Consider the following 26,578-nt stretch of genomic DNA (forward strand, 5'->3'; position numbering starts at 1 on the left):
TTTCCCAAAATTAAAAAGTGCTCCAAAGGGATTAAGACTAAATCCGTTTCCTTCTCATGCAAACACTTCTTTGCTTGAGTGGCCCAACTGTCCAAAATAATTCGGCATCCACCGGACGCCATTTCAATGAAATTGTTCCTAATAACATTCCTCCCGCTAAATACAATTTCAGTCCGGCTAGCTGCTGAAATTAATTGCCGACGTTATCTAACCTGAGACTAACACATTTCAATGGGTCTACTTTGTATTAAGGAATAACACCGGATTTTGCAGCGATGTACAGTTTAGCTCTTCCTTTGCAAAATTTCAACTCACACTCAATTCGGGGTGAAACTGTACAATCAAAAGGATCGGCTGAGAAGACAAAAACAGATCAGAAATCTGTCTGCACACAAACAGTTGTTATGCTGCTTGCTTGGCTCTGAAAAATTAAGCGGCGGGATTGTCAAGGCTTTTGGTAACGTTGTTGTTGTTGTTGTTGTTGTTGTTGTTGTTGTTGTTGTTGCAGTGTGCCTTCAAGTCATCTCTGACTTATGGCAACCCGAAGGCGAACCAATCATGGGCTTTTCTCAGCAAGTTTCTTGCCATGGTCACCCTCTGAGGCTGAGAGCATGTGACTTGTCCAAAGTCACCCAGTGGGTTTCCATGCCAAAGCCATAGTTAATAACTATGGCCCTATACAGACCAGCACTTTATGCCGGCCTGTGGGTAGAGTTAGGACTCAGTGTCCACACGCTAGATGCCCTAACTCCATCCCAGGGTGCCATCTTGGTGTGCATTGTTCCACATAGCATGCACCATCATGATGCCCCTGCGGTGCTGCATCCACATGAAGCAGCTCCAAAGGGGTGTCATAATGCCCAGCTGTGGCACATCTTGGAGGGTGCAAAAAGGAGTTGGGTTTTGTGTCTTGTTTTTGCGCTCTCCAGAAGCTGGATCAGTGCTGTGCCATGATGTTTCCTCAGCCCCGATCCAAAGGGGCGGCTGCATGTAGCCCCATAGGGGCAATCTGTACAGCCCCTATGAGATTTGTGGGTTTTGGCTTGAGTCCAGGCTCTTTGAAGAACCACGGGGCTATCCAAACTATTTCAATCAGAAACATTACAATGCATGATCTCTTTAAATCCTGACAGTTAGTTTGACAGGAGGAACTCTCTCAGGATGCATCTGCACTGCAGAAATAATGCAGTTTGTTACCACTTTAACTGCCATAGGTCCATCCTGCAGAATCTTGGGATCTATGATTGTCTGGGGTATCGGCACATTCAGGTAGAGAAGGCGTTGTGAAAATACAGACCCCAGGATTCCATAGAATGGAATGACAGCATTTAAAGTATGCCAAACTGCACACATTATTTCTACAGTGTAGGTCAGTGGTTCCCAAACTTTGGCCTTCCAGATGTTTTGGACTTCAGCCCCCAGAATCTCTGACTGTTGGCTGGCGGAGACTTCTAGGAGTTGAAGTCCAAAATACCTGGAGGACCAGTGTTTGGGAATCACTGGTGTAGATGCACCCTTAGTCTTCAGGACCTATTTGGGGGCAGAAAGAAACAGAGGGATCTTTGCAACAACACTGGCCTTCCATGGGATATCCTAGGTCTCCAAACCCCTAGTGCTTCTTACTATGTGAGCCATGCTTCTCCATCCTCCAATGGATTCCTGGCATCTTCAACTTGAGTCCTCGCAGACAGAAAGAGCCAGTATGGTGTAGCGGTTGGAGCATTGGACGATGACCCTGGAGACCAGGGTTTGAATTGTGGCTTGGCCATGGAAACCCACTGGGTGACCTTCGGCAAGTCATATACTATCAGTCTCAGAGGATGGCAATGGCAAACCCCCTTTGAAGAAATGTGCCAAGAAAACACTATGATAGGTTCACCTTAGCGTTGCCATAAGGCCAAAATTACTTGAAGGTACACAATGACAACAACAACAACAAGGGGCCTTGCATGGCTAGATGAAGAAACCTGGAACCACAGAGAGCAACCACAGAGAGCAACCAATCCAAAAATTAACTAGACCCACAAAATAGGAATCAATGGGAACCATTGAATCCGAGGCAGTTTGTGCCTTGATTTCTGCATATCCCGGGACACAGCTCAATTGTTTTCTTTTAATCAGCATTAAATGTTCATCTTTATAATCTTTAATATATATATATATATATATATATATATATATATATATCCCAATACCTCTAATTGCTCCGCAAACAAAATGAGGGGGGGGAATGTGGAACAGGATAAGAGCAACATAATGGAGGGTCTATTCCGCTCCTTCTGCTTTTGTGCAAATTGGCTCAGGCCCAAGCGAACATAATAATGGTGTAGTTTTCCGAAAGTGGTTTTTCAAAATCAGGCACTAAGAAAGTCAATATGGAGCATGGTATCCATTTGTTTTGATTTATCTCGCTAACTTCAATTGACAGTTAATTCATCAGAGGAGGAAAACGCCAGTCTACAGAAAACACAAATCACGCGGGAGAAAAGGAACAGGGCTGAAAAATGTAACACCGATAATACAGGTAATAAACTAAAAGGCGCATTATCCTTTGAACTCCATCTGCAGTTTCACTGATTGCAAATTAAGTGCATATGCATTTTTAGAAACGCGCACACAACGAAACCAACCGATACAAAATGACAAATCGGCCGCGTTCCGCGCGGAGCTTAAGCGCACCGGCTCAGACCAGTGAGTAGAAAGGAGAACAAGAGGTGAAAAATGCTTTGTTCTTAATGTACGCATGACCTTTCGGAGGATCTAAGTTCACAACTTGGAAGCAGAGAATGGCAAGATTTTGGAAATGCAAAAAAAATGCTTTCTCTCTCTATATCAATATAAAACGATCCGGGAGCTGTATAGAAATGTAAGTCCACAGCGTCAAAGCTATCCTTGGTTCATGCGCTTGAGGAATTTGCTCTTTGTGAATTCTGATACAAATATGACCTGAGCCTAAGGATGGAGATCCATATTTGTCTCATTCTTATGTATGAGAATGGGAAGTTGCACATTTATTTCTCCTCCCTTCCAACACAATGTTTTTTCTCCCACACGACAGAGCGTTGTGTGCAACTTGGACAAAATTGTGAATATTGTATTGCTAAACGGTGCTAGCTCCTTCCTTGTTACACAAACCTCTAGGCTGTATCTTTTTATCACTCTGGCAGTCCTTCTGTGCTTGCTCTATTTTCTCATGATGTGCCCAAAGTATGACAGCCTCAATTTGATCGTCTGATAGCCCTCTTTAAGCATCTGAAGGGGTGTCACATTGAGGATGGAGCAAGCTTGCTATCTGCTGCTCCAGAGACTAGGACCCAGAGCAATGCATTCAAACTACAGGAAAAGAGATTCCAGCTCAACATTAGGAGGAACATCCTGACAGTAAGAGCTGTTGGGCAATGGAACGTTATGCTTCCTTAGAGAGTGATGGAGTCTGCTTCTTTGGAGGTCTTTAAACAGAGGCTGGATCGCTATCTGTTGGGGATGCTTTGATTGAAATTTCTTGCATGGCAGAATGGGGGTGGACTGGATGGCCCTTGCAGTCCCTTCCAACTCTATGATTCTATGATCTTGGCTTCCAAGAAGATTTCAAGTTTGATCTGTTCAAGGACCCATTTGTTTGTCTTTTTGGCCATCCAAGGTATCCTCAGCATTCTTCTCTAGCACCGGATCTCAAATGAGTTGATTGTCCCAAGAAAAGGAACCCAAGATAAGAGTGGGAAAACTCAGTTCTGCATGGGCCAAATAAAACAGCCTCATCCAGCTTACTTGCACCAGAATCATGTTTTGGGCCATACATGATCCAAGCTCCTTGCCAAGGGAACAGGGGAGGCTGTTTTATTTGGCCCATGCAGACATGTCCAATGGCTAGAGCTGATAGAATCACAGAATCATAGAATCGTAGAGTTGGAAGAGACCGCAAGGGCCATCCAGTCCAACCCCATTCTGCCATGCAGGAACTCACAATCAAAGCATCCCCAACAGATGGCCATCCTGCCTCTGTTTGAAGATCTCCAAGGAAGGAGACTCCACTACACTCTGAGGGAGTTTGTTCCACTGTTGAACAGCCCTTACTCTCAGGAAGTTCTTCCTAATGTTGAGCTGGAATCTCTTTTCCTGTAGTTTGCATCCATTGTTCCGTATTCTAGTTAAGAGTCCAGCAAAATCTGGGGGGCTTCATATCCGCCATGTTACCCAGGGATACATGGCTACCCAACCAGATATCTTCCTCAATATTTCAGGATCGGGCATCCGCTTCGTTGCTTGTGTAGCCTATGGGCCAAGAATTGAGGCTTGTTTTATCGTTCAAGCAAACCAAACATGGAAGGGCTGAGCTAATATTCCAACCTGACGTGGGAAGGCTATTTCAACTTGACGTAAACGCTCTTTACTGATGAGAAGAGCTTACTGGATATACTCATGTATACATCTAGAAATTTAGGTCCAAAAATTGACCCCAAAAAACCTGAGTCGACTTATCCATGGAGCAATGCAAATACTTTATCTTAACTCTTATTTAAAACAAGGAACCATCTCCTGGTGAAAGGCAAGAGTATAATATGCCTGGAAGCATGGACTTCTTCTAATCTCTCATCCATCCAGACTTAAGAGTAAGCACAAAGAGTTATAACTGCTGGGATTTTGTAAGTTCTTTGACATTGTTTTGCTTTGCTTCATCCTCTAGATCCTTTGCTATATGTCCTAAGTTTTATCCTTGACGTATCCACGGATCAGAGCAAAATCCACAATCTTGGCCGCAAAATTCACCCTCGACTTATACATGAAGTCGACTTAGAGTCCAGTATATACGGTAAGTCAACTGAAGGATGGGGAGGAAGAAGAAGGAGAAAGAGAGGAGGAGGAGGAGGAGGAGGAGGAGGAGAGGGACATTGGGGGAGAAATGTTGTTCGGCCAAACTACAGATACTCGCACTAAATGGGACAGGTTATCTTTGGCCGGAGTCCAGTTTCCCAGGAAACGGATGGAAAGGAGCTTAGCTTTTGAGTGCACTGCAGCTGTGCTTAGATTTTAATGAGCATAGAGGATTTTCACAAAACAATGTCAAGGAGGCCAGAGATTCTAGGGACACTGTAAGTTCCTTGGGGCAGACTTTGGAAGTAGTGTCTGTTGTTGAAAGAAAGAAAGAAAGAAAGAAAGAAAGAAAGAAAGAAAGAAAGAAGTTAGATCAAACTTGACAAATCTACCAAGGAAATATCTACCCATGACACCTTGTTTTTTCTTTAGGTTGCCCTCACTCTGGACCCTTTCACATCACACCATTATAGCATTATGGTTCCACTTTAACTGCCATGCCAACCTCTGATGGTATCCTGGAGTCTGTCATTTGGCGAGGCACTCGCTAGAGCCCTCCGAGGACGAATCTACATTGCAGAAATAATGCAGAAATAATCCAAAATGACAAGTCCCAGGCTAATGTAGCATGGAGACATAGCCATTTCAAGTGGTGTCGAACTGCATTGTTTCGACAGTGTAGACGCACCCTGAGAATGCTCAGTCCTCTTCCTTAAAACACAATGTAAAGTACGGCCAACAGCAAACCCTAAAGTGAGCCTGCTTTCAGTTTCTGTACCCAAGCAATTCTAATTTTTGTTTCATGACAGTTGGATTCAGATCCTTTGACTGACCTTAATGTAAATGGAGCAGATATTCAGGATGTCTCCAAGGCTGCTGTTGCTGCCATGTTGCAGAATTAATGCGGTTTGACACCGCTTTAACTGCCCTGGCTCAATGCAATGAAATTCTGGGGACTGTAGTTTTGTGAGACATTTCGCCTTCTCCATCAGACAGCTCTGGTGCAACCACAAACTACAAGTCCCAGGATTCCACAGCATTGAGCCATGGCACTTCAAATGGTGTCAAACTGAATTATTTCTGCAGTGCGGATGTATCCGTATCCCCCCAAATTATTGCTAGCATCAGTTTAGTCATCCTGGCTTCCAGGGAATGCTCAGGCTTAACCAGTTCCAGAATCCAATGTGAAGTTGAAGGCTTTCATGGCCGGCATCCATAGTTTTTGTGGGTTCTTCAGGCTATGTGGCCAAGTTCTAGAAGAGTTTATTCCTGACATTTCACCAGCATCTGTGGCTGGCATCTTCAGCGAATTCTCAGGGTCCATCTACACTTTCAAAATAATGCAGTTTGTTCCGACACCCATTGGCATCTATTGTATATATACCCAACTCTCTTCCATGCCAGCATTCTCTGAAGATGCCAGCCACAGATGCTGGCGAAACGTCAGGAATAAACTCTTCTAGAACAAGGCCACAGAGTTCGAAAACCCCACAAATATCTATGTTCTGGAATCCATTTCTTTGTCTTCTTGCCCATCCATGATATTCTCAGCACTCTTCTGCAACGCCACATTGCAAATGAGTTGATTTTCTGCCAGGCAGCTTTCTTTACTATCCACAACTCATATCCACAAGACTATGAAGTCTTGGATGATCTTCACTTTGGTGTTCAGATTTATATCTTTACACTTTAGGATCCTTGTCCAGTTCCTTCTCAGCAGCTCTTTCCATTCCTATTCTTCTTCTAATTTCTGGACTGCAGTCCCTGTTTTAGTCAAGATTTGATCCAAGATACGAGGATTCCTTGATAATTTCAATTTCCTCATTATCTGGGATGGATCCTTGCAAATCTACATTGCCATGATTTTTGTTTTCTTAATGTTCAGCATTAAGCCTTGACACTTTCCTCTTGGACCTACTTCAGTAATCGCTCCAGGTCTCTGTTGGTTTCTGCTAGTAATAGTATCATATCATCTGCATATAATCGGTGGTCAATATTCCTTCCTCCGATCTTCACTCCTCTTTCTTCTGATTGTAAGCCTACTCTGGGTATGATATTTTCTGTACACAGGTTGAATAAATATGGTGATCTTGCTTCAATTCTACTTTTCTACCTCTATGAGATAATCTCCTTTCTCCCGGTGCATAGTATCATAGTAATTGTTGTCAGTTGCTTCATATACACACATCATATTTCCAGATCAAGTTCCCTCCCCTCTTTGTTCGGAAAGGAGGTAGAACATTATGCAGTTTATTATCTCCTTCTTTTCCTCATCTGGAGAAATGCATTCAGATGAATCTAGTGCTGTGGAATCCTGGGACTTGTAGTTTGTTGCTGTGGATCTCATCTGATCGCATTTCTCCAGATGAGATCCACCTTAATCACAAAACAAACCTTTCCGCAGCACTCAACAGGTCCTTCGTGAACACAACTTTGGCTGCTGCCACACTGCAAAAACAAGGCAATTTGAGTCCATTTCAACTGTCACATCTCCATTCTATGGAATCCTGGGATTTGGAGTTTGTCAGAGCTCTTTGACAGAGAAACATCTCTCAGAACTACAAATTCCAGCATTTCATAGCATTGAGCCATTTCAGTTAAAGTGGTGTCAAGCTGGGTCCATTCTGGAGTGAAGATGCAGCCCTTACAATTATTTATGGCATTCACTTACACATTCCCAACAAACAGCGATGAAGACCTGAGTCAATTGACTTAGACTTAATCAACTCTAGTCTGCAAGTCTACTTGACTCAGACTCAAGTCAGTTCAATGACTCGACTTGGACTTGACTCAGGACTTGATTCTACTCAAGACTTGAATACTTTTAGCGACCGATTTGCTGCTCTGAAAGACCTAGAGTTCCTAGAGAGGACACTCTACTAGGCCTTTGTAGCTCCTTCAGCGCAGTTCTATGGTCAGTGTCTGTCGGACGTTGACCATGGAGTTGCCCTGGAGGACCTAGAGATTCCTAGAGAGGACACTCTACTAGGCCTTTGTAGCTCCTCCAGTGCAGTTCTATGGTCAGGGTCTTCTGGATGTTGACCACAGAGTTGCTCTGGAGGACCTAGAGATTCCTAGAGAGGACACTCTACTAGACCTTTGTAGCTCCTCCAGTGCAGTTCTATGGTCAGTGTCTGTCGGACGTTGACCACACAGTTGCTCTGGAGGACCTAGAGATTCCTAGAGAGGTGTCCTCTCAGATAAAAACATGGCATTTTTGTTATTTGCGATTTTTCCATATTCATGGGGATCTTGTGTCCCAAACCCTAGCGAACATGGCGGGACAAGTGTATATTTTCCTACAGACAAAAATGGGAGCCGCAATAACAAATCATCTAAATTATGAACAAGCTTTTTTCTTGACAGTTGGAACAAAGATTACTTTTGGCTAGGTTTTCTCTCTCTCTTTGGAAACCTTTCCAAACTACACATATACAGGTAAGCTGATGGATAAAAATGCCTTTCCGTCTCCGCTTTCGTGTCTTCGGACAGGAAGATATGGGAGGGATGACGGTGGCTCCTTCACACTTTTGTCCCATACACCTGGCTAGTTTCTTTGTCAGCATCCATGCTCAGCAACCCAAGTTTAAGGCAGTTCCCAACTTACGGTCATTTACAGCTTACATCTCAAGTAAATCCAGAAGGTGTCTGATGGAAAGGAGAAAGAAGAAGGCAAAAGGGAAAGAAGGAAGGGGGAAAAAACGGGGGGAGACGCCAGGCATCTTAATCCCCCTGTTCATTCATGCTCTCTGTAATGTTCTTTAAGGCCTCTGCTGAGAATCTAGGCTTGAAATGAAGGCTGATAAATTAGTCTGGAGGGAAACAAGGCAGATTCTGCTTGTAAAAGGTCATGCCAACTTTGTTCTGGGTGAGGGTTTATCTCGACTGCAGCTGCGACAGACAATGGCCAAGACCTAAATGGCAGAAATTTTAAGCTCTGCTTGCGAAATTACTCTGCCGATAAGGTAGAATGGACTTTAGTAAGATCTAAATGGGAAAAAAGGGAGGTATGGGTGCATGGTATTTTTTGAACATGATTGAACGAGGAAGACACAATAAGATGTGCAATTAAAGCAAAGATTTTTTTTTCTTTACCCGGGCATTATCTCAAAGGGAAGAAACATATTGCTGGCTAATCAGATAAAGCAAAGGGGAAGGAAGAAAGCAAGTCGCCTCTCGTTGCAGAATGATCTGCCCTCTGTCCAAATCTGCCGGCAAGATTGTTGCAAGGCAGAACGTAAGAAGCAGAGGGAATGCTATGAGAGACCCCGAAGAGATTTTACTTTACAGACATTCATGTGTCAGTCATCATAAATCCATCCTCTTCTGCAGCAGGGGTGCCTTTACTTTCAAATCTGTATGTCTGTGTGTGTTGTGTGCGTTCAATTCATTTCTATGAGTCTCAGTTAAAAGGGTGGTATAGAGACAGTACAGACAGGACAAAATAAAGCTGCTTCGGGTCACTTTGGAAGTATGCTGTTTAAATGTTGCATGCGTCCTAAGAGGCCAGAAGCCGCACCAAAGCCATACTCCAGTCCTAAGACTGGAGCGCAGCTTTGGCACAACTTCTAGCCTCTTAAGATGCGTGTGTCATTTAAACAGCATACCTGCAAAGTGACTCGAAGCAGCTTTCTTTTGGCCTGTCTGTACAGACCCATATACAGTGCGTCCTCGCCTTACGCAGGGATCCGTTCCGGATCCCTCCGGGTAAGGCGAATTCCGCCTATGCTCAAGCCCCATTGTTTCCAATGGGGCTTGTGCATGGCGGCTGTGGCGGCGCGGTGGCGCATGGGGCGCAACGGGCGCGCGCCCATTCAATTCAATGGGACGCGCCGCCCCTTCCGCCCCGCATATGCTCAAGCCGCGTACGGCGTGGGCACGCTGTACATATATCATCATCATCAACAACGTCATTTTATTAGGCGACCCTACTATCATAGGGTTTTGTGGCAGGATTTGTTCAGAGGTGGTTTGCCATTGCCTTTCCCTGAGGCTGAGAGTATGCTACTTGCCCAAGGTTACCCAGTGAATTTCATGCCTGATCTGGGAATTGAACCCTGGTCTCCAGAGTTGTAGTCTAATGCTCAAACCACTACACCATGCTCTCACTCTCTAGGTTAGGTAGAACCAAACGTTGCCAGAGGGAAATCTGGAAGGCAATTTTGAGTTCCCCATGGGTAAAATGGCTGGAAAATGTAGTAACCTCCTGCCCTGCTGTTCTAAACTGAGGAATGTGTGCAAGCGGGCTCTCAAAGTTGTTCCATGTTAGAAATCATGCCCCATTGATTAAATTTTGCCTTGTGGACAGATTTTACCCCCCTATTGGATCCAATCTCATGCAAGCATGGGCATAAAGCAACAGTCCAGAACGGTGGCCTTTCAGATGCTGGACTACGTCTCCCATCACTCTGACAATATTGATCATCTCCATCGCCTGGAGCATCATCTGGACTTCGTGTTCCGTAATGACCAAGTATGTCAGCAGGGGTAAGGAAGATGGCTATGTCAAGTCACATGGGAAAATATGGTTATAAATGGAGAACCAGTATGGTGTAGTGGTTTGAGCATTGGACTATGACTCTGGAGACCAGGGTTCGATTCCCTCCTTAGCCATGAAACCCAGTGGGTGACATTGGGCAAGGCACATGCTCTCAGCCTCAGGGGATGGCAATGGCAAACATCATCTGAGCAAATCTTGCCAAGAAAACCTCAAGATAGGGTCGCCGTAAGTCGGAAATGACTCGAAGGCACCCAACAACAGCAGCAAATGGAATAAAATGATTCAATGGTCAATGGTTCCCAAACTTGGGTGTTCCAGATGTTTTGGATTCCTAACTTCAGTGGATGCATTTGATCATGGTTGAACACACTCAGCACCCCCAGTTTCTGGGTGTAGAACAAGAATCTTTACTCTCGTGAAGTCGAAGGCTTTCATGGCCGGCATCCATAGTTTTTTGTGGGTTTTTCGGACTATGTGGCCATGTTCTATAAGAGCTAACTCTTCTAGAACATGTCTGCATAGTCCGAAAAACCCACAACAAACTAATCTTACTATCCATAAATATTGATCTTTTTGTTTGTAAAAGGAAAGTACAGACGCCCCTCCAAGTCCTTGGACTTGAAAATCCATGGAGGGGCAATATCCATTAACCTTAATGGGGTGTGTGCCATGTGCCCCATTCAAGCGTATGGAGCTTGGATATGCGCAAAATTTGGAACTCGGAAGGGGTACAGAATGGATCTCCAAGGGGCGACCATACTGAAGTTGTAAGAAATAAGCAAACAAAAAAGTCCACCCCCAAACAAACAAAACCACAAAGTTCCCAATTTTGTTGTTGTTTCTCAAGGCAAGAACATGGGAAGAGGAAGAAGACACAGAGATAGCATAGAAGATTGTATTCGTAGGAAGGATCACATTCCGAAGAGCGAAAAGAGTGCCCTGTATTCTCGCCGCGCTTCTTCAACAAGGGAAACAAGGCTATTTTTCATGCCCCCGTGGTCACAAGCGGGCTATTCTTGGTGCTCCCTCTCCATTTTGTTTTTAATAGGGATGATAAAATACTGGTTCAAGAGGCTGGTATTCATAGATGTCTCGTGAAGACGAAAAGAAAACATTTATTTCCTATTTCTGCTTGTGAATCAGGACGTTCTATTTTAAGGGAAATGCCCGCCGCTGGATCACGGATGAGTTATTACCCCTTATGGAAATAAACAGAGAAATATCACAGTGGCCTTTTTTTCCCTGGTCATTCTTTCACTCATGCCTCACTCGCTCTTTCGCTTTGCTCCCCTCCTTCCCATCCCGGTTCCTTATATACCCAAATTTCCAACCCTTTCCAAACATAGACCTGGACTTTTTGCCAAACGTGGACTAAAAGTGACCTCTTCCCCTGTCTCTGATCGAACATCAGCAAAGGAGAGAGCAAGAAATGTTTGGCATTCAACCCTATGGCTGATGTGAAGGCTTTAATGGCTGGCATCCATAGATTTTTCAGGCTATATGACCATGTTCTAGAAGAGTTTATTCCTGACGTTTCACCCGCATCTATAGCTGGCATCTTTAGAGAAGATGCCAGCCACAGATGCTTGCGAAACATGGCCACATAGCCTGGAAAACGCACAAAAAAACCTTATGGTTGATGTTTTCCAAACCTCTTCTTGGACAAGGAAGGTTCCCAATAACTTTGAAAGGAGTAATGGGAGAGGAGCCAAAGCGTAAATCAGCTTTGTTTCTGCAGTGTGTTTTGGACCCAAGTTGGATCTCTGATGATGTGAAATCCCAGGTGGAGGCACAGCTTTAGAGTCAAGCGCTAAATGGATTGTATGTTCGGTCTTTTAAAAGTCATCTCTCTTTTGCAGCCAAGCTCCGCGCCCGAAAATTGACGTGGAGCATTCCTGAAGGAATGTTTTCCTTCATTCCACAAGGTGTTTCCGTATATCTCATAAAAAGATGTTTAACGTGTGCAAATCCAAGGCCACATCATATCCACACCCTCCTTGGAATGGTCCAATATTTCCATATATATATATATATATATATATATATATGCACATGAGGTGGGAAAGGAAAGATGTTACCACAAGCAACTTTGGAAGGTGGTGCTAACTAAACATTGTGAAAGTTGTGACATTCATGGCCGAAGCATCCCAGGGCAAGAGGAACCTCTGAGGCATCTTTGTTCAACGCAGTGGAAAGCAAAGTCGAGAGAGTTGGCAAAGGCTCCTTTTTTCCATCCATCTTTTTTTTTTTGGTTGGGGTGTGTGAGTGTTATTGGTTTATTTATCCATTCAATAATCCATTTATCCAAAGCTGACATGCAAAACTGACTGGTCCAAATCTGTACCACGGTCCGAAGCTGCGACTGGAAGCCATAACCAAAGAGCAAGTAGGATTAGAGCAGTGGTTCCCAATCTCTGGTCCTCCAGATGTCTTTGACTTCATCTCCCAGATACCCTCATCATTGGCCATGCTGGCAAAGGCTTCTGGGTGCTGAAGTCCAAAACAGTTGGAAGACCAAAGATTGAGAACGTCTAGATTAGAGGGAAAGGTGGAATGGGGTAAAGTGAAATGGGTCCTTTGACCATGCAAACAAGGACAAGATCTCCGCAGGGGGATGAGGAGGAACATGAGAGACTTTGAGGTAACAGAGTGGGTAAGAAATGCCCAAAGTCCAAAAATGGGAACATTGATTTGTACGGTTAAAGCACCACCTAATCTGGTATTCCATATCCAACCGCACCAAATCTGCTGGTGTCCCTTGACAGTTGGTACCAAAAAGGCAAAGCAGAAAAAGAAGCTATTGGCTGCAGTACCATGGAAAGCTCCAAGAAAGCCAGCATCTCAATCCAACAGAAACTAGAATCATAGTAACATAGACCTGGAAGAGATACCAATGGTGATCCAGTCCAACCCAGTTCTGTCATGCAAGAAGACACCATCCAAGCACTCCAAACAGATGGCCATCCAGCCTCTGCTTAAAAACCACCAAAGAAGGACACTCCACCTCTCTCCAAAACCACTGTCAAACAGCTCTTACCATCAGAAGTGCTTCCTAATGTTGAAGTGGAATCTCTTTCCTTCTAGTTTGCATCCTTTGCTCCAAGTCTTAGTCTCTGGAGCAGCAGAAAGCAAGCTTGCTCTCTCCTCAATATGACATCCCTTCAAATATTCAAACAAGGCTATCATATCACCTCTTAACCATCTCTTTTCAAGGCTAAACATACCCAGCTCCCTAAGATGCTCCTCATAGGGCATGGTTTCTAGACCTTCCACCATTTTAGTCACTTAGCAGTCCCAGCACCCAGCTCCATTCCAGCCCTGACTTGAAAAATCATTCTTGTTCTTGCCAATGCATACCTTGTGCTATTGACCAGGCATGCTGGACCAGAAGGTATGGAAGCCTTCGTGCAAATTGGTCTTAAGGGACAGAATCCACGAGGGACCTCTCAGGTCTCATGGGGTCCACTAGCCTCAGGTTTGGTGTTGATAGACTTCATAGAATCATCGAATCCTACATTTGGAAGAGACGCCAAGGGCCATCCAGTCCAACCCCATTCTGCCCTGCAGGAACTCTCAATCAAAGCATACCAGACAGATGGTCATCCAGCCTCTGTTTAATAACCCCCAAAAGAGGAGACTCCACCACTCTCCAAGGGAGTCTCTTCCACTGTTGAACAGCCCTTACGGTCAGGAGGTTCTTCCTAATATTGAGGTGGACTCTCTTTTCCTGTAGCTTGCACCTGTTATTCTGGGTCATGTTCTCTGGAGCAACAGAAAACAAGCTTGCTCCCTCTTCAATATGACATCCTTTCAAGTATTTAAACAGGGCTATCATATCACCTCTTAACCTTCTCTTCTCCAGGCTAAACATCCCCAGCTCCCCAAGTTGTTCTTCATAGGACATGATTTCCAGACCCTTCACCATTTTGGCCACCCTCCTTTGGACATGCTCCAGTGATCCCAGACTTTTCTGGCTTCATCCGACTCTGAGCCTGAGGCCAGGACCATGACATAACTTCCACAGAAAGCTATGTATGCATAGCATAACTCATTTTGCATATGCAAAAGTTGACTGGGTTGACTCAACTGCCACTCATCTCGACGCTAAATCAGCGAGATGCTTGAAGTGCCACTGGTCTTGTTGCATTTGCTCCAACAAGTGACTAACCCGGTCCCCCTGGAAATCATTACATTTTGCCATGCAAAGAGGAAATCCTCCAGCCTTCCAGCATAGTCAGACTGAGTGCTCCCTGGCAAAGGAGCCGAGCGGGATTTACAGTGCCAGCAGGAATGCAAATCTAAAAACAGAACAAGCCACATATGCAAAGAAACGTCAGAGTATGGGAGGACGGGTTTTCCACTTGCATCCTTTTAAGAATCCTCAGTCTAGGAGAAGAGTAAGCTTTACTGGACACCTGGAATATATTGATCCCTGTATGGTACCCAGAATACAACACAACGCCACCAGGAACATGTCTGTTCATGTAGATCTACAGACTCCAGGTGTATCTCAGGCTGCATCTGTACTGGAGAAATCTACAGTACTATATAAATAATAATAATAATAATAATAATAATAATAATAATAATAAATATGCAGTTTGGCAGCTCTTTCACTGCCTTGGATCTATGCTACGGGATCCTGAGATTTGTAGTTCTTTGCACTATTTACCCTCCACTGTCAGAGGCTACAAATCCCAGGATTCCATAGCATGAAGCTACGAAAGTGACTTTGGCGATGGAACCCAAGTCCAAACGTGACATTCACTTATGTTTCATATACAACTGACAAACTTAGTCTGAAGGTGATTTTATACATAGTATTTGTTAACTGAGATTAAAGAAATGTGTGTGTGTGTGTGTGTGTATTAATGAGAGCGGGTATAAAATAAGAACTCAGAAGTGGAAGAAATATAAAGTTAGATAAAGAAATGTTACCATTAAGCAATAAGGTATTTGTTGTCAAGGGAACAATGAAGGTTTTGCAAATAGGACATTAGATGACTATGCATGTATTTTGCTTTAATCTGTTTCTTTTATCATTATTGTTAAATGTATGATATAAATAAAATTATAGTTTTCCTCCGGAGGAACACTGCAGCAGCCAAACTGTGCGGCGTCCCTCCAAACCAAAAAGAACCCGGAAAAACCGGGTTCATCTTGGCACGCTCGGACGACGTCATCAGTGTGCCATTGGTGCACTGTGGCACATCAATGATGCAAGCGTGGTGCCCAGAGGTGCGTCTGTTGCACTGCGTTTGTGTAATGGATGCGCACCCCATGTGAGCAGGGCCAGGCAGTCATGGCGCTGCCAGCACATTCTAAGGTTCCAGAGCGTGCAGTTCCTGCACGCTCTGGAACCCCCAAAACTGGCCGTGCTTCCTGTCCATCTGTCTCGGGCCAAAGTTTTGTACATTGACCCATCAGAAAGCAAAGGTGTTACCATCTCCGCCACCCATATGCACAACCTTATATTTTGGAGTATTCTGGATACTGGAATTCTGGATAAGGGAGACTCAACCCGTATTTGCTAATAATCCAGTATACATGGATTTACCACTTTGGAGAAAGAGGCTCATGTTTAACCAAACCTGTGCTATAACACGGTTAACACGGTCCCAGGCCATTTTTGCTTCTGGATGGCTTCCCGCTCCACTGAGAGGAGAGCTTCATAAAACCAGCAATACCTTTCCGACAGTTTTAGTGGAATTAAATGCAACCTGTCAAGGGGCCACGTCATCTGTTTGCCTTGAATTCCACCCAGAACAGGAAGCAAAAACACCAGCCGCTCAGCTTATTGCCAACATAATTTATAAAAAGGAGCACAGAAAAATATTCCTAGAAAGTGTGTCCATTTCCCAGTGCCTGGTGCTCTGCTGAAGTTAAATCAAAATGGAGAAAACTCCCCATGGCTTGCACACAGATGCATACAAGACATCAGATCCTGGCTGAAGACGCAGCGCAATACATTCACAAATCTGAACGACGGTTGTTCATTAAAGCCAATCGCATTTTCCCCCTGTAAAATAACCCACTTGTGGTTCACATTCACAAATGAATCGGTTCAAAATGGACCCGCTCCAGCCGGCCGAAGGGCAAATTTACATCAATTCCGATCTGCATCTGGTTCACAGAATCGATTTATCCAAAAAGACGGGGGGGGGGGGGGATAGTGTCAAATGGGTTAAATGGGTCTAGCACATGGCCCCCCTCTCCGAATCGCTTCAGCAATTCGGTTCAAGTGGGAACCAGGGTCATTTGAACCTGTTCAAACCGATTTGCGATCTGGTTTAAAAGGTAGTGGGAATCAGTCCTGAATCTTACAAACCCCAGCTGGCTTCACTGTTGATGCCTGCCTTAGGCTAATTTTAAAACCCAGCACTCTGACCAGTCTCCTATGGACTACCATTTTGATTTCCAGCATATTCCTGGATGTAGCATCACTCTAAAACATTATAGGAAATCAAAATGGCAGCCTAAAGCAGTGATCAAACTGCGGCCATTGCCACCAACTCCTTCACTGCTCATCACCAATTGAGATGGATGTAGAAGGAAGTAGACTTAAGTCTATGAAATCTCATGCTGCCAACTTCTTCCTACCGATTAGTCTCAAAGGTGCTACAAGATCTCTCTACATAAAGATATGGCAACGGTAAAGCTACTTCCAGTAGTCCTTTCCAGACAGGATCCTACAAACCAGGCTCTGACTAGCATTCAGCAGAGCATGTTCGCTCTTGCAGCATGACTGAAACATATGCAACAACAGCAAGCTTACCTCCCATCCATAGTTGGTCTCCTTAAGCGTTGTCCCCGGAAAAGCCACGTAAGGCCCAAATCTTTCCCCTGTTTCGATCTTCTTTTTGGTCCAAATACCCAGTCCAGCCCCTGGAATGGAGGACTCTCTCAGTTCAAAGTCGGGCGGGATTGGAATGTCGTCGGGGATGTAGACGGGGGCTTCGTACGGCGAGCCTTCCTTGGGGTTGAAGTCCTCGCCGGCGGGGAAAGGTGATGGCGGTCCAACGGGGATGGGGGACATGATGCTGTCTTCGGTCTCCTCTTCTGCGCTCTCAGCTGCTAGGAGGTCCACCTCAGTTTCGTACATGTTATTTACAATCTCGTTGTCGCCTTTAGGGAGGGAAAGGCAGAAATGTATATTAAACAGTAATAAGGAGCACTGTTGAGGTCAGCGTGACCAGAGGTCCTAACCGCAAAGGAAGAGACGGCACCGCAGAATGGAGGGCATTCAAGAAAAACATTACAAAACAAAAACTAAAGACTCGAATGCACATGTAAATTAAAGCTTCTTAGTCATGCTCAAAATGGAGGACATTTTGGAATTCCTCCTGGACAGAAGGTTGAAGTATAGGACATGTCCTGGGAAAGGAGGATGCCTGGTCACCAGGCTGAGGTCCACCAACTGGTTTGCCAACCGAATTTCAGAAACAGAAGTGGGTCTACTGAGTTCATTAATCCGCACCTATTCTGAGAAAGGCTTCCTTCATCTGTTCTCATTCAGAACGAGAATTGCAAGTATTCTTTGCATCCCTGTTCTGATCTCGAAAACTAAGCAGAGTACTAAAAGTTAGTACTTGAATGGGAAGCCGCCAGGGAATACCAGGCGCTATAGGCGATATTGCAGGAGAAGGAACTGGCAAAGCCACCTCTGACCATTCCTTGCCTAAGAAAACCCTATGAAATCTATGGGGTCACCATAAGTTGCCAGGCAACTTGATGGCACACACACACACAAACACACATGTGACCCACTGGATTTAGGCCAACTGTCTTAAAAGGGTGGCTCTTTACATGGCATTGTGCATTACTTCACTTATTTCAGAATGTGGTAAAGCTGTGTTGAAGGACCCTTCTGCTCAGTCTATTCAATGAGGTCCACTTGTCTGCCCCAAAATCCAGCCTTTATGGCATCACTGGAATCATGTGCCACACTTTTTCATGCTCCATAGGAAAACAACTTGCATGTCCCCACAGTGAAGGTTGCCTTTTGCCCTTCTTTATAGGCTAAAGGGATTCCTGGAGGTATCCCTGCCACCTGCATGTCAGGTTTGGCCAGAGGTGCCCATCAAAAGAAGAGACGGCATGGCACAGTGGTTTGAGCATTGGACTACAACTCTGGAGACCAGGGTTTGAATCCCAGCTCAGTGACAAAAACCCACTGGGTAACCTTGGGTGAGTCACGCTCTCTCAGCCTCAGAGGATAGCCATGACAAACCCCTCTAAAGAAACATGCCAAGAAAATTTCGTGATGTCCTTAGGGTTGCCATAAGTTGGAAATGACTTGCAGGCACACAACTCACACATGCTAGTCACCACGACATGAGGAACTGCATTAAAAGGTCACGGCATTAGGAAGGTTGGGAACCTCTGCTCTAATGGAAGTCAACAAAGAATGTGCCATTGAAACTACGTCTCTCCATCCAGGCACAGCTTGGCAAACTCCGGAGGACCATTCCTCCCCAAACAGAACAAGCTGATGTGCAACGACATCCAAAGCAATATGTCTGATGCAATCTAAACCAATCTGAACTCCTTCTCTCCGCTAGAGTACCCATATTGTTCTATAAGACTCTGCACAGAATTTCCTTTCTCTTTTTGCAGGGCAATGAAAATGTTTTGTGCAGTTCACAGTTTCCAAAAAATAAAAGGGGTGGAGAGGGTGCCTAATCTGCTTCCAAGGTGTCTCAGGAGCCATTTCGAGTCTTTCTTTCTTACAGATGGTTTGAAAAACAAAGCAAGAAAGCTCAACCCTTTGCAAAGGCATGTGGCTAAAACACTTATTTAATTTAGGTGCATTCAGAAGCATAATTATAAGCATACAAGTGGGTGGTGGTGTCTTTCCCCCCTCTTCCACTGATTTGTGCTCTTTGCGCACAAAAGCAACAGTTGGACCACAGCTGTTCCTGTCACGTGCCGAAGTTCTTGCAGAGCAGAGAAAACACCCCCAGAAGAAACATTCGAACGGGACGTATGAAAAGCAAAGGTAAAAATGCAATGGGAGACAATGAGCCAACTGAGTCCAAGGTGCTGGTGACCACCTCAGGTCAACAACATGAGCATGGCACCTATGGACTGTAGCAGAGATGGATGGTGCTCAGCACCATCTGGGATTGTGCTCTGCATCGCATTCCCTATTCTTAGCTTTGAAACACACACACACACACATGCTTATGCACATGCACAGAGCCTAAATATCCTTAATCTAGCAAGGCTGTAGTTTTTTCCCCGCTGAACAATTAGGAAATTAGTGTGATTATTTTAGCAGGCTGCAAATTACCACACTTAACTGGATTGCAAAGCAGAAGTGCCATTACTCAACGACTCCCAGGTTCCCTCCCTTTCTCTGCCTTGGCTTTCTTCCTTTTGCTAAAATGCGCAGGGAGGAAGAAAAGACGACAAAACTGTACTGCTGATGGTGGAGATATATATATATATATATATATATATATATATATATATATATATGCACATGTGTGTATATGTGTAACGGAATGAGCTGAATGCCATCAGGTGGATTTCTCCATACAATGAAGTTCTCATATAGATACAGGAGCTCCCTCTCTCTCTACTCCGGACCCCTGAAAAGTCTACTTGTCATGTTCAAGTCCATGCCATGCTAGCAGTGGGAGGAATGGTGTTGAATTTCATTTTCTAACTCTGCAGATAGATTTCAGCAAGGACTATCAGAACATAAAGAGACCACGATCAGACCAATGGTCCATTGAGTCAGCATCCAACTGTTTCTTACAGTGGACAATCACAGGCCTCTGGGAAGCCCAGGACTGGTATTCAAAGGCACACTGCCTGTGCGCATGGAGGTAATGTACAGCTATTTTGGCTAGCTGCCACTGATTGATTTTCAAAGCGATCCTAACTCATATATAGACCAGCTGTAGGGTACTAGGATTATGGGCAAACCTTTGCTACCAGCTTTTCTGCAGCCTTTGGTCCTCCAGATGCTTTGGACTTCAGTTCCCAGAATTCCTGAGCATTGGCTATATTGGCTGGATCTCCTGGAAGCTGAAGTCCAAAATGTCTGGAGGTTCAAAGGTTGAGAACCACTGTGCTAGAGGAATCCATTTCTGCTTGATCTGATCTTTCCTAGCAGAACTGTTCTACTGGCCAAGATCTATCGGCAAAAGTGCCCAAATGTGTATGGAGAAAAGTATGGTGAGATCCAGATTTCCTCCAGTCCCAAAGCAGAGGGTGAGGATAATCTTAAGAAACATTCTGCTCCTCTAAATTGGGATGATTCAACTCAATCTCATCTTGGCTAAAAACCCAATCAGGGCGGTCATGGGACCGAATTTGCAGGACCTGAGCAAATGGGTTCTTGAACAGGTCAACTCTGCAAAGGTGTCACTATCTCAACCAACCATGTATTCAATTTTGGAGTATTTCAGATTTTGGACTTCAGGATAATGGAGACTCAGTCCGTAACAGGAAGACCAAGGAAGGGCAGAGGGGATTGGGAGACTAGCAGTGAACCCATTTCTGGGGTGTGGGCCACAGCAGAAGCCAGCGATCCTGACCCTGGTGCTCCTTGGCTCTTAATCCTATGGAAGTGAGGATGCTACAATTTGTGGGGGGAGGGGGTTGAGAAGAAGGATATATTATGTGGATATGCTTTGTTGTGATTGTGTGCTTCCAGGGCGACCCTAAGGTGAACCTATCATGGGGTTTACTTGGCATGTTTCTTCAGAAGCAGTTTGCCATTTTCAACCTCTGAAGCCAAGAGCATGTGACTTGCTCACCCAATGGCTTTCCATGGCCAAACCAGGATCACCCATGGCTTTCCATTGACAAACCAGGTGCACCCAGTGGCTTTCCATGGCCAAGCCAGGATCACCCAATGGTTTTCCATGGCCAAGCCGGGATCACCCAATGGCTTCCCATGGCCAAGCCAGGATCACCCAATGGCTTCCCATGGCCAAACCAGGATCACCCAATGGCTTTCCATGGCCAAGCCAGGATCACCCAATGCCTTTCCATGGACAAGCCAGGATGACCCAATGGCTTCCCATGGCTAAGCCAGGGTCACCCAATAGTTTTCCATGCCCAAACCAGGATCACCCAATGGCTTTCCATGGCCAAGCTAGAATCACCCAATGGCTTTCTATGGCCAAGCCAGGACCACCCAATGGCTTTCCATGGCCAAGCCAGGATTCAAGCCTTGGTCTCCAGAGTCCTAGTCCAACATTCAAATCACTACATTGTGCCATTTCTCCTAGGTACGCTGGTTACTCTGTACGTATTGCATACCTTACCTCTTCCCTTAAGGAAAGGGCTAGCTAAAACAGAACAAGGAGCTTCTCTGAAAGCCAGATGCAAGTGAGGCTGTGCTATGTATCTGTCTCGCTATCCATCCCCTTGCACACATGTGGCCCTGACTAGATGGAGCATGAGAGATTTACCTTCCCTCTGTGCCACCATCAACTGCAGGCCCCTGCTTCCTTTGTACCATACCTCCCTCCCTCCACCTCTTCCCCAGAATAACAATCCAACAACTGCTGCATTGTGGACTCCAGAGCAATGTGAGGGACTCCTACCGAGAATATTAATGGCTGACCTCTGATGTAATCGGGAAGGGGACGGAGGGAGGGGGATCGCGCCCCGTCCAAATTGCAGTTTTCACTTCAGTGCGGAAAGGCGTTTTGTGCTGCCAAATAGGAGCAGAGCAGTTATAACAGCAGGACTCGACTTTAAGGAACGAATCTTTCATCCCTTTTATATTCTAAAAAAAAAAAAAAAACCAACCCCAAGATAGGGTTTTGGGTCGCTAAGAAATATGCCTTCTTCTTTTGGAGGCCTCATAACATTTCTTTGGGAAACCATAGCATGGCATTACTAAAGGGATGTATGCATATGTGTGACGGGGGTTGGATTGTGCCGTATGCATTCAAGGAAATTCATCTATAGCTTATGAATGTTTCCTTCAAGGGAGAGGGAGAGAGAGAGAGAGAGAAAAGGGCACTCTTGCTTATGCAAACATGTCCCCAGAAACAACCCTTTCAGCAGCATTATACGCCATAATCCCGAAAATACTTGCGGTTGCAATAAATGTTTTTCCTCAAGGTATTAGCAAGTCAAATTATTTTCCACTCTATGATTAGCCTCTTTGGCACTTAGGGAACAGGGATTTCCAACCGAGCCGAGAAGGAAAGGCTGAGCTGAAGAGCAGAGTGAGACCCACAAAGAGGAACTTGACGGAGCAAACGGAAATCAAAGAGGCTCTGCCTCTGCTTCCAAACTGCTTTGGTTCGGGGCTTCCTCTGGTCTTCAGGGCTGTGCCAAAAAGAGGGAGGCATGGACAACATGGACAATATCACACGCACAAGTGCCATTTTTGCTAAATACAATTCTATGAATGACCCCTTTCCCTCTCTATGCGACTCCCTTGAGGTTTTACTCCAGCACAACAAATGGAAACTATCATCCAAAGCTTTCTTTCAGAGATGGTACGGGGGGGCAAATGGCATTTATCCAAATGGGGAATGCAGTCAAGAGATCAGAAGACAAGGAATGGGAAGGGCAGCATGTAAAGAACTAGAGAAGATCCTAAAGTGTCAAGGTATACAACCGAGTTAGAACTGTACAAACCAACGTTACATACCCCTTTACCATTACACACCCAAAGCTCACAGGTTGCAATGCACATGTCCACTAAAGCCAATGTGTTATAGTTATGGAGGGTTGCGTTTTGCATCACCACTAGGCGCCATGATATCTTCACAGTTTCGGAAGCACCAACAGCTTAGGATCAGAACCACAGCAATTGGGTGAGCTTCCTTCAAGTCCTGCTGATGTATGGCAGACCTCCAATGTTCAGTTTGGCAGCCAGCCGAAGAACTGGATGTTCACAAGGAGGGGGGGAAACATGGAAAAAGAAAGCAAGGCCCTTTGGGTGGGTCATTTTACTTGTGCATAAAGTGGGCAACCCACTTTCCACTGGGCAACCCTGCCAGAAAAGAAGAGGATTCTCCCAGAAGGGAGGGAAGCTGTTGGCATGTAAATGTCCTTGGAGACAGAAAGGAAAAGCATTCAGACCATTTTCTTCCTTTAAAAAGCCCAGAGGAGAATCCCAGGCTCCTCAAAGTTCCTCGAAGTATGAAATCTTGGGTTTGGAAAATGAGTATCCCAAAGGAAAACGGAAGAGGGAACTTCATCTCTCCGAATGTCTTTGCCGATGTACAGCATATTGACTGTATATTCTTCCATATGGATGTCCCTATAGACATCTAGAATGATTCTTAGTTTATTTTCCCTTTGGCGTGTTTGTCTCCCTTTTCCTTTTAAATGTGGAAGCACTTAGTTGTCCACCTAAAACATATAGTGTTGCCTAATGTTCGCTGAAATAAAGGTATGGTTGTTGTTGTTGTCAAATGGGGACACCCAGTTGTTGACAACAACAACCATACCTTTATTTCAGCGAACATTAGGCAACATAATATATATAAAAGATGTTAAAACAGACATTCATAGCTGTTGTTGTTCCCAAAAATGCCTCCCACTTTTCTTGCTCTTTGGATGCATTTGCCATTGGGCTGACAATATCTCACTTTGAAGACACTCCTATGCACTCCAGTACTGCCTTCTCATCATCATCATCATCATCATCATCATCATCATCATCATCATCATCATCATCATCCTCTCAACAAGAACTGAACCAAGGCAGCCCAGATTCCCCAAGAAGAGCAGTGCTGGTGCTGGTGGTTTGCCTCCAGGTTGTTTCCAATCATGGCTTTTGCTTGGCCAGATTTCTTCAGAGGAGACTTGCCCTGAGACTGAGAGAGTGTGACCTGTCCATGGTCATCCAATGGGTTTCCATGGCTGAGCTGGGAACCGAACCCTGGTCTCCAGAGTCATAGTCCAGCGCTCAAACCACTAAGCCATGTCTGAATCCTTTCCCTCTTTACCACTAGAAACACTGATGCTGCAATTGCTATGGCTTCTAAGACCATATAAGAAAATGTGCCAGGTGTGAAATTCAGTGTTTTGGACACACTTGGTCCTTTGTATCTTCAGAGGTTTGGTTCCATGTGAATGCTTGCTCCCCATATTAATAAACGGTGGTGATGTAAATGCACACGCTTCAGTGTTTCTGCATTCATGTTGCCACCCTTTAATAATAATAATAATAATAATAATAATAATAAGTGGTGTGATGATCCATGGATGATCGAATTCACAGATTCATAGCCTGCGAATCCAAAGGGCAAACTGTATTCTAAGAAGCTTTTTGAGTTGATCTGAATACAAAAGACTAGTGGTTTGAACATTAGGCCATGACTCTGGAGACCAGGGTCCAAATTCCCGCTCGGCCATGGAAACCCAATAGATGATCTTGGGCATGTCACACTCTCTCAGCCTCAAGAATGGCAACCCAAAGAAAACCTCATGACAGGGTCTCCATAAGTCAGAAATGACTTGAAGGCACACAACAATTAAATCACAACAATTAGTCCTAAGGGCCCTCAAATATGATTTAGCCCTTTGGCTACCTGCCTCTGTGGAACTTTGCTTAAGCAAAAAGATCTGCCAGAGCTCTGGCATATGCCAAGAAAACCCATTATAGGTTCACCTTAGTGACACCCTAAATCAAAAGGAACACAACAACAACAGCAACAACAACAACGTGCGGTATAAAGACATGAGCTCACGGACCATACAACATCTCCAGTATTTTTGTCCTCCTTCTGCAATTGTACATCAACTTGCATTGGAGTAAACCCAGTGAACAGAGTGGAAATACATTTAAACAAATCGATATGGGATTACACTATTAAGTTTGCAGTTTGGACCCCTCTAATGCACTCAGTTCTAGTCTTAGTATTAAATAAATAAATAAACAAACAAATAAATAAATATGTACGTATAGTTCCTCCTCCGTTTGCGAGGTCTTCAGATCTGTGACCCTCGCTTACTCGCGAGGAGCACACACCCCCATTCAAGCCTATGGGGCTTGAATATGTGCGAGTTTCCATTTTCATGTATGGGGGTCCGGAACGGATCCCTCGCGAAAACAGAGGGCTGACTGTATTTATTTTATGCCAATATATACAACAGTACCATCACAATGAAATCCAAATCACCCGAGGAAAATCATTGTAAAGGGTATAAAAACTAAAATGGTCGACACATTTGTCTGTTTCTTTCCCGTCTGCCACAGAATTGTCTAAATCTCTAAATCTGTCAATTTTATGGATTGTTTTGAAACAAAAATTGAAAACACAAACCATATATATATATATATATATATATATATATATATATCCCCCTAGGTTCGTTGTGTTAAATTTATGAACAAATGTGTGAACTGTAGAAAGTCCTCAAAAAGCAAACCGACGATAGAGCAACATAAATTAATACAGAGTAGTAGTATAGGATAGTAATATAAGATTCGATAAATCGGGGGGAAATATAAAGAAATAGGACATAATGATTCAAATGTATAAATTTAGTAATAATCTGTATATAGTAATATAAGAAGTTTCTTTTCTGTCGAGGTAAATACAAGAAAGCATCTTTAATGTAAAGTCATACGGAAAGTTTTTGCAAGATGGAAGACAAATTAAATGAGGGATAGCATTTATGGTTAGTCACTTGGAAGCCTGTTTCTTTTCGTTTAAATTGTTTTTTTCTAGTATGTTTCATGTAATATGTGTTTAATAACCGATAAAGATAATTTAAATAAATAAATGAAATAGCAAAACCAAAAATATCCTCAAAGTTCATTGTGTTAAATTTAGGAACAAATTTGCAAACCGTCGAACGTTCTGCTCCAAAACCAAACCAAGCGAAACTCCCAAATTTCAAAAGAGCGACAGAAACAACAACATTCTGTTAAAACCAGTGAAAAAAGTTAAATGGAAGGTGAATGAAAAGATAAAGCGGAACCGAAAGGATCTGAGATGTTGGTTTGCTTTATTATACGTTCCTAAACCTTATCCAAATCCTCCGACATCCCGAAATGAAACTTAGGTTACTCTAAACAGTTCTGAACTCATGGGATAAAGGGCCAAAAAGACCCGATGAAGTAAAAAGTTGCATTATTCCAAAATGCATTTCTATGATGTTACACTTAAAAGGTTGCATTGATTTAAGAACGAGCGAGAGAAGCATGTGCCTTCATATATTTTAAAGACTAAATTAAGGTGTTTCCTTATATTGGAAGGATTTCTGCTTGAGGAACGGAGACCGAAGCTTGTAACAATATTTCAAAGCGTTCCTTAATGTGCGTTTCCCTTT

General features: G+C 44.2%; 1 protein-coding gene across 2 annotated transcripts in view; it reads right to left on the reverse strand.

Moving 5' to 3' along the window:
- LOC149307749 (histone-lysine N-methyltransferase PRDM16-like) overlaps positions 1–26,578 on the reverse strand; it is a 371,547-nt gene that overhangs the window by 210,045 nt on the left and 134,924 nt on the right. For both annotated transcript variants that reach the window (XM_089534389.1, XM_089534390.1), the window contains exon 2: positions 17,088–17,437. In XM_089534389.1, coding sequence (XP_089390515.1) covers positions 17,088–17,437 — 350 coding nt within the window. The remainder of the gene's footprint in view (positions 1–17,087; positions 17,438–26,578) is intronic.

Source organism: Sceloporus occidentalis, unplaced genomic scaffold (assembly GCF_023333645.1).
Source record: "Sceloporus occidentalis isolate IW3139 unplaced genomic scaffold, rSceOcc1.0.p SCAF_8, whole genome shotgun sequence".
NCBI classification, from domain to species: Eukaryota; Metazoa; Chordata; class Lepidosauria; order Squamata; family Phrynosomatidae; genus Sceloporus; species Sceloporus occidentalis.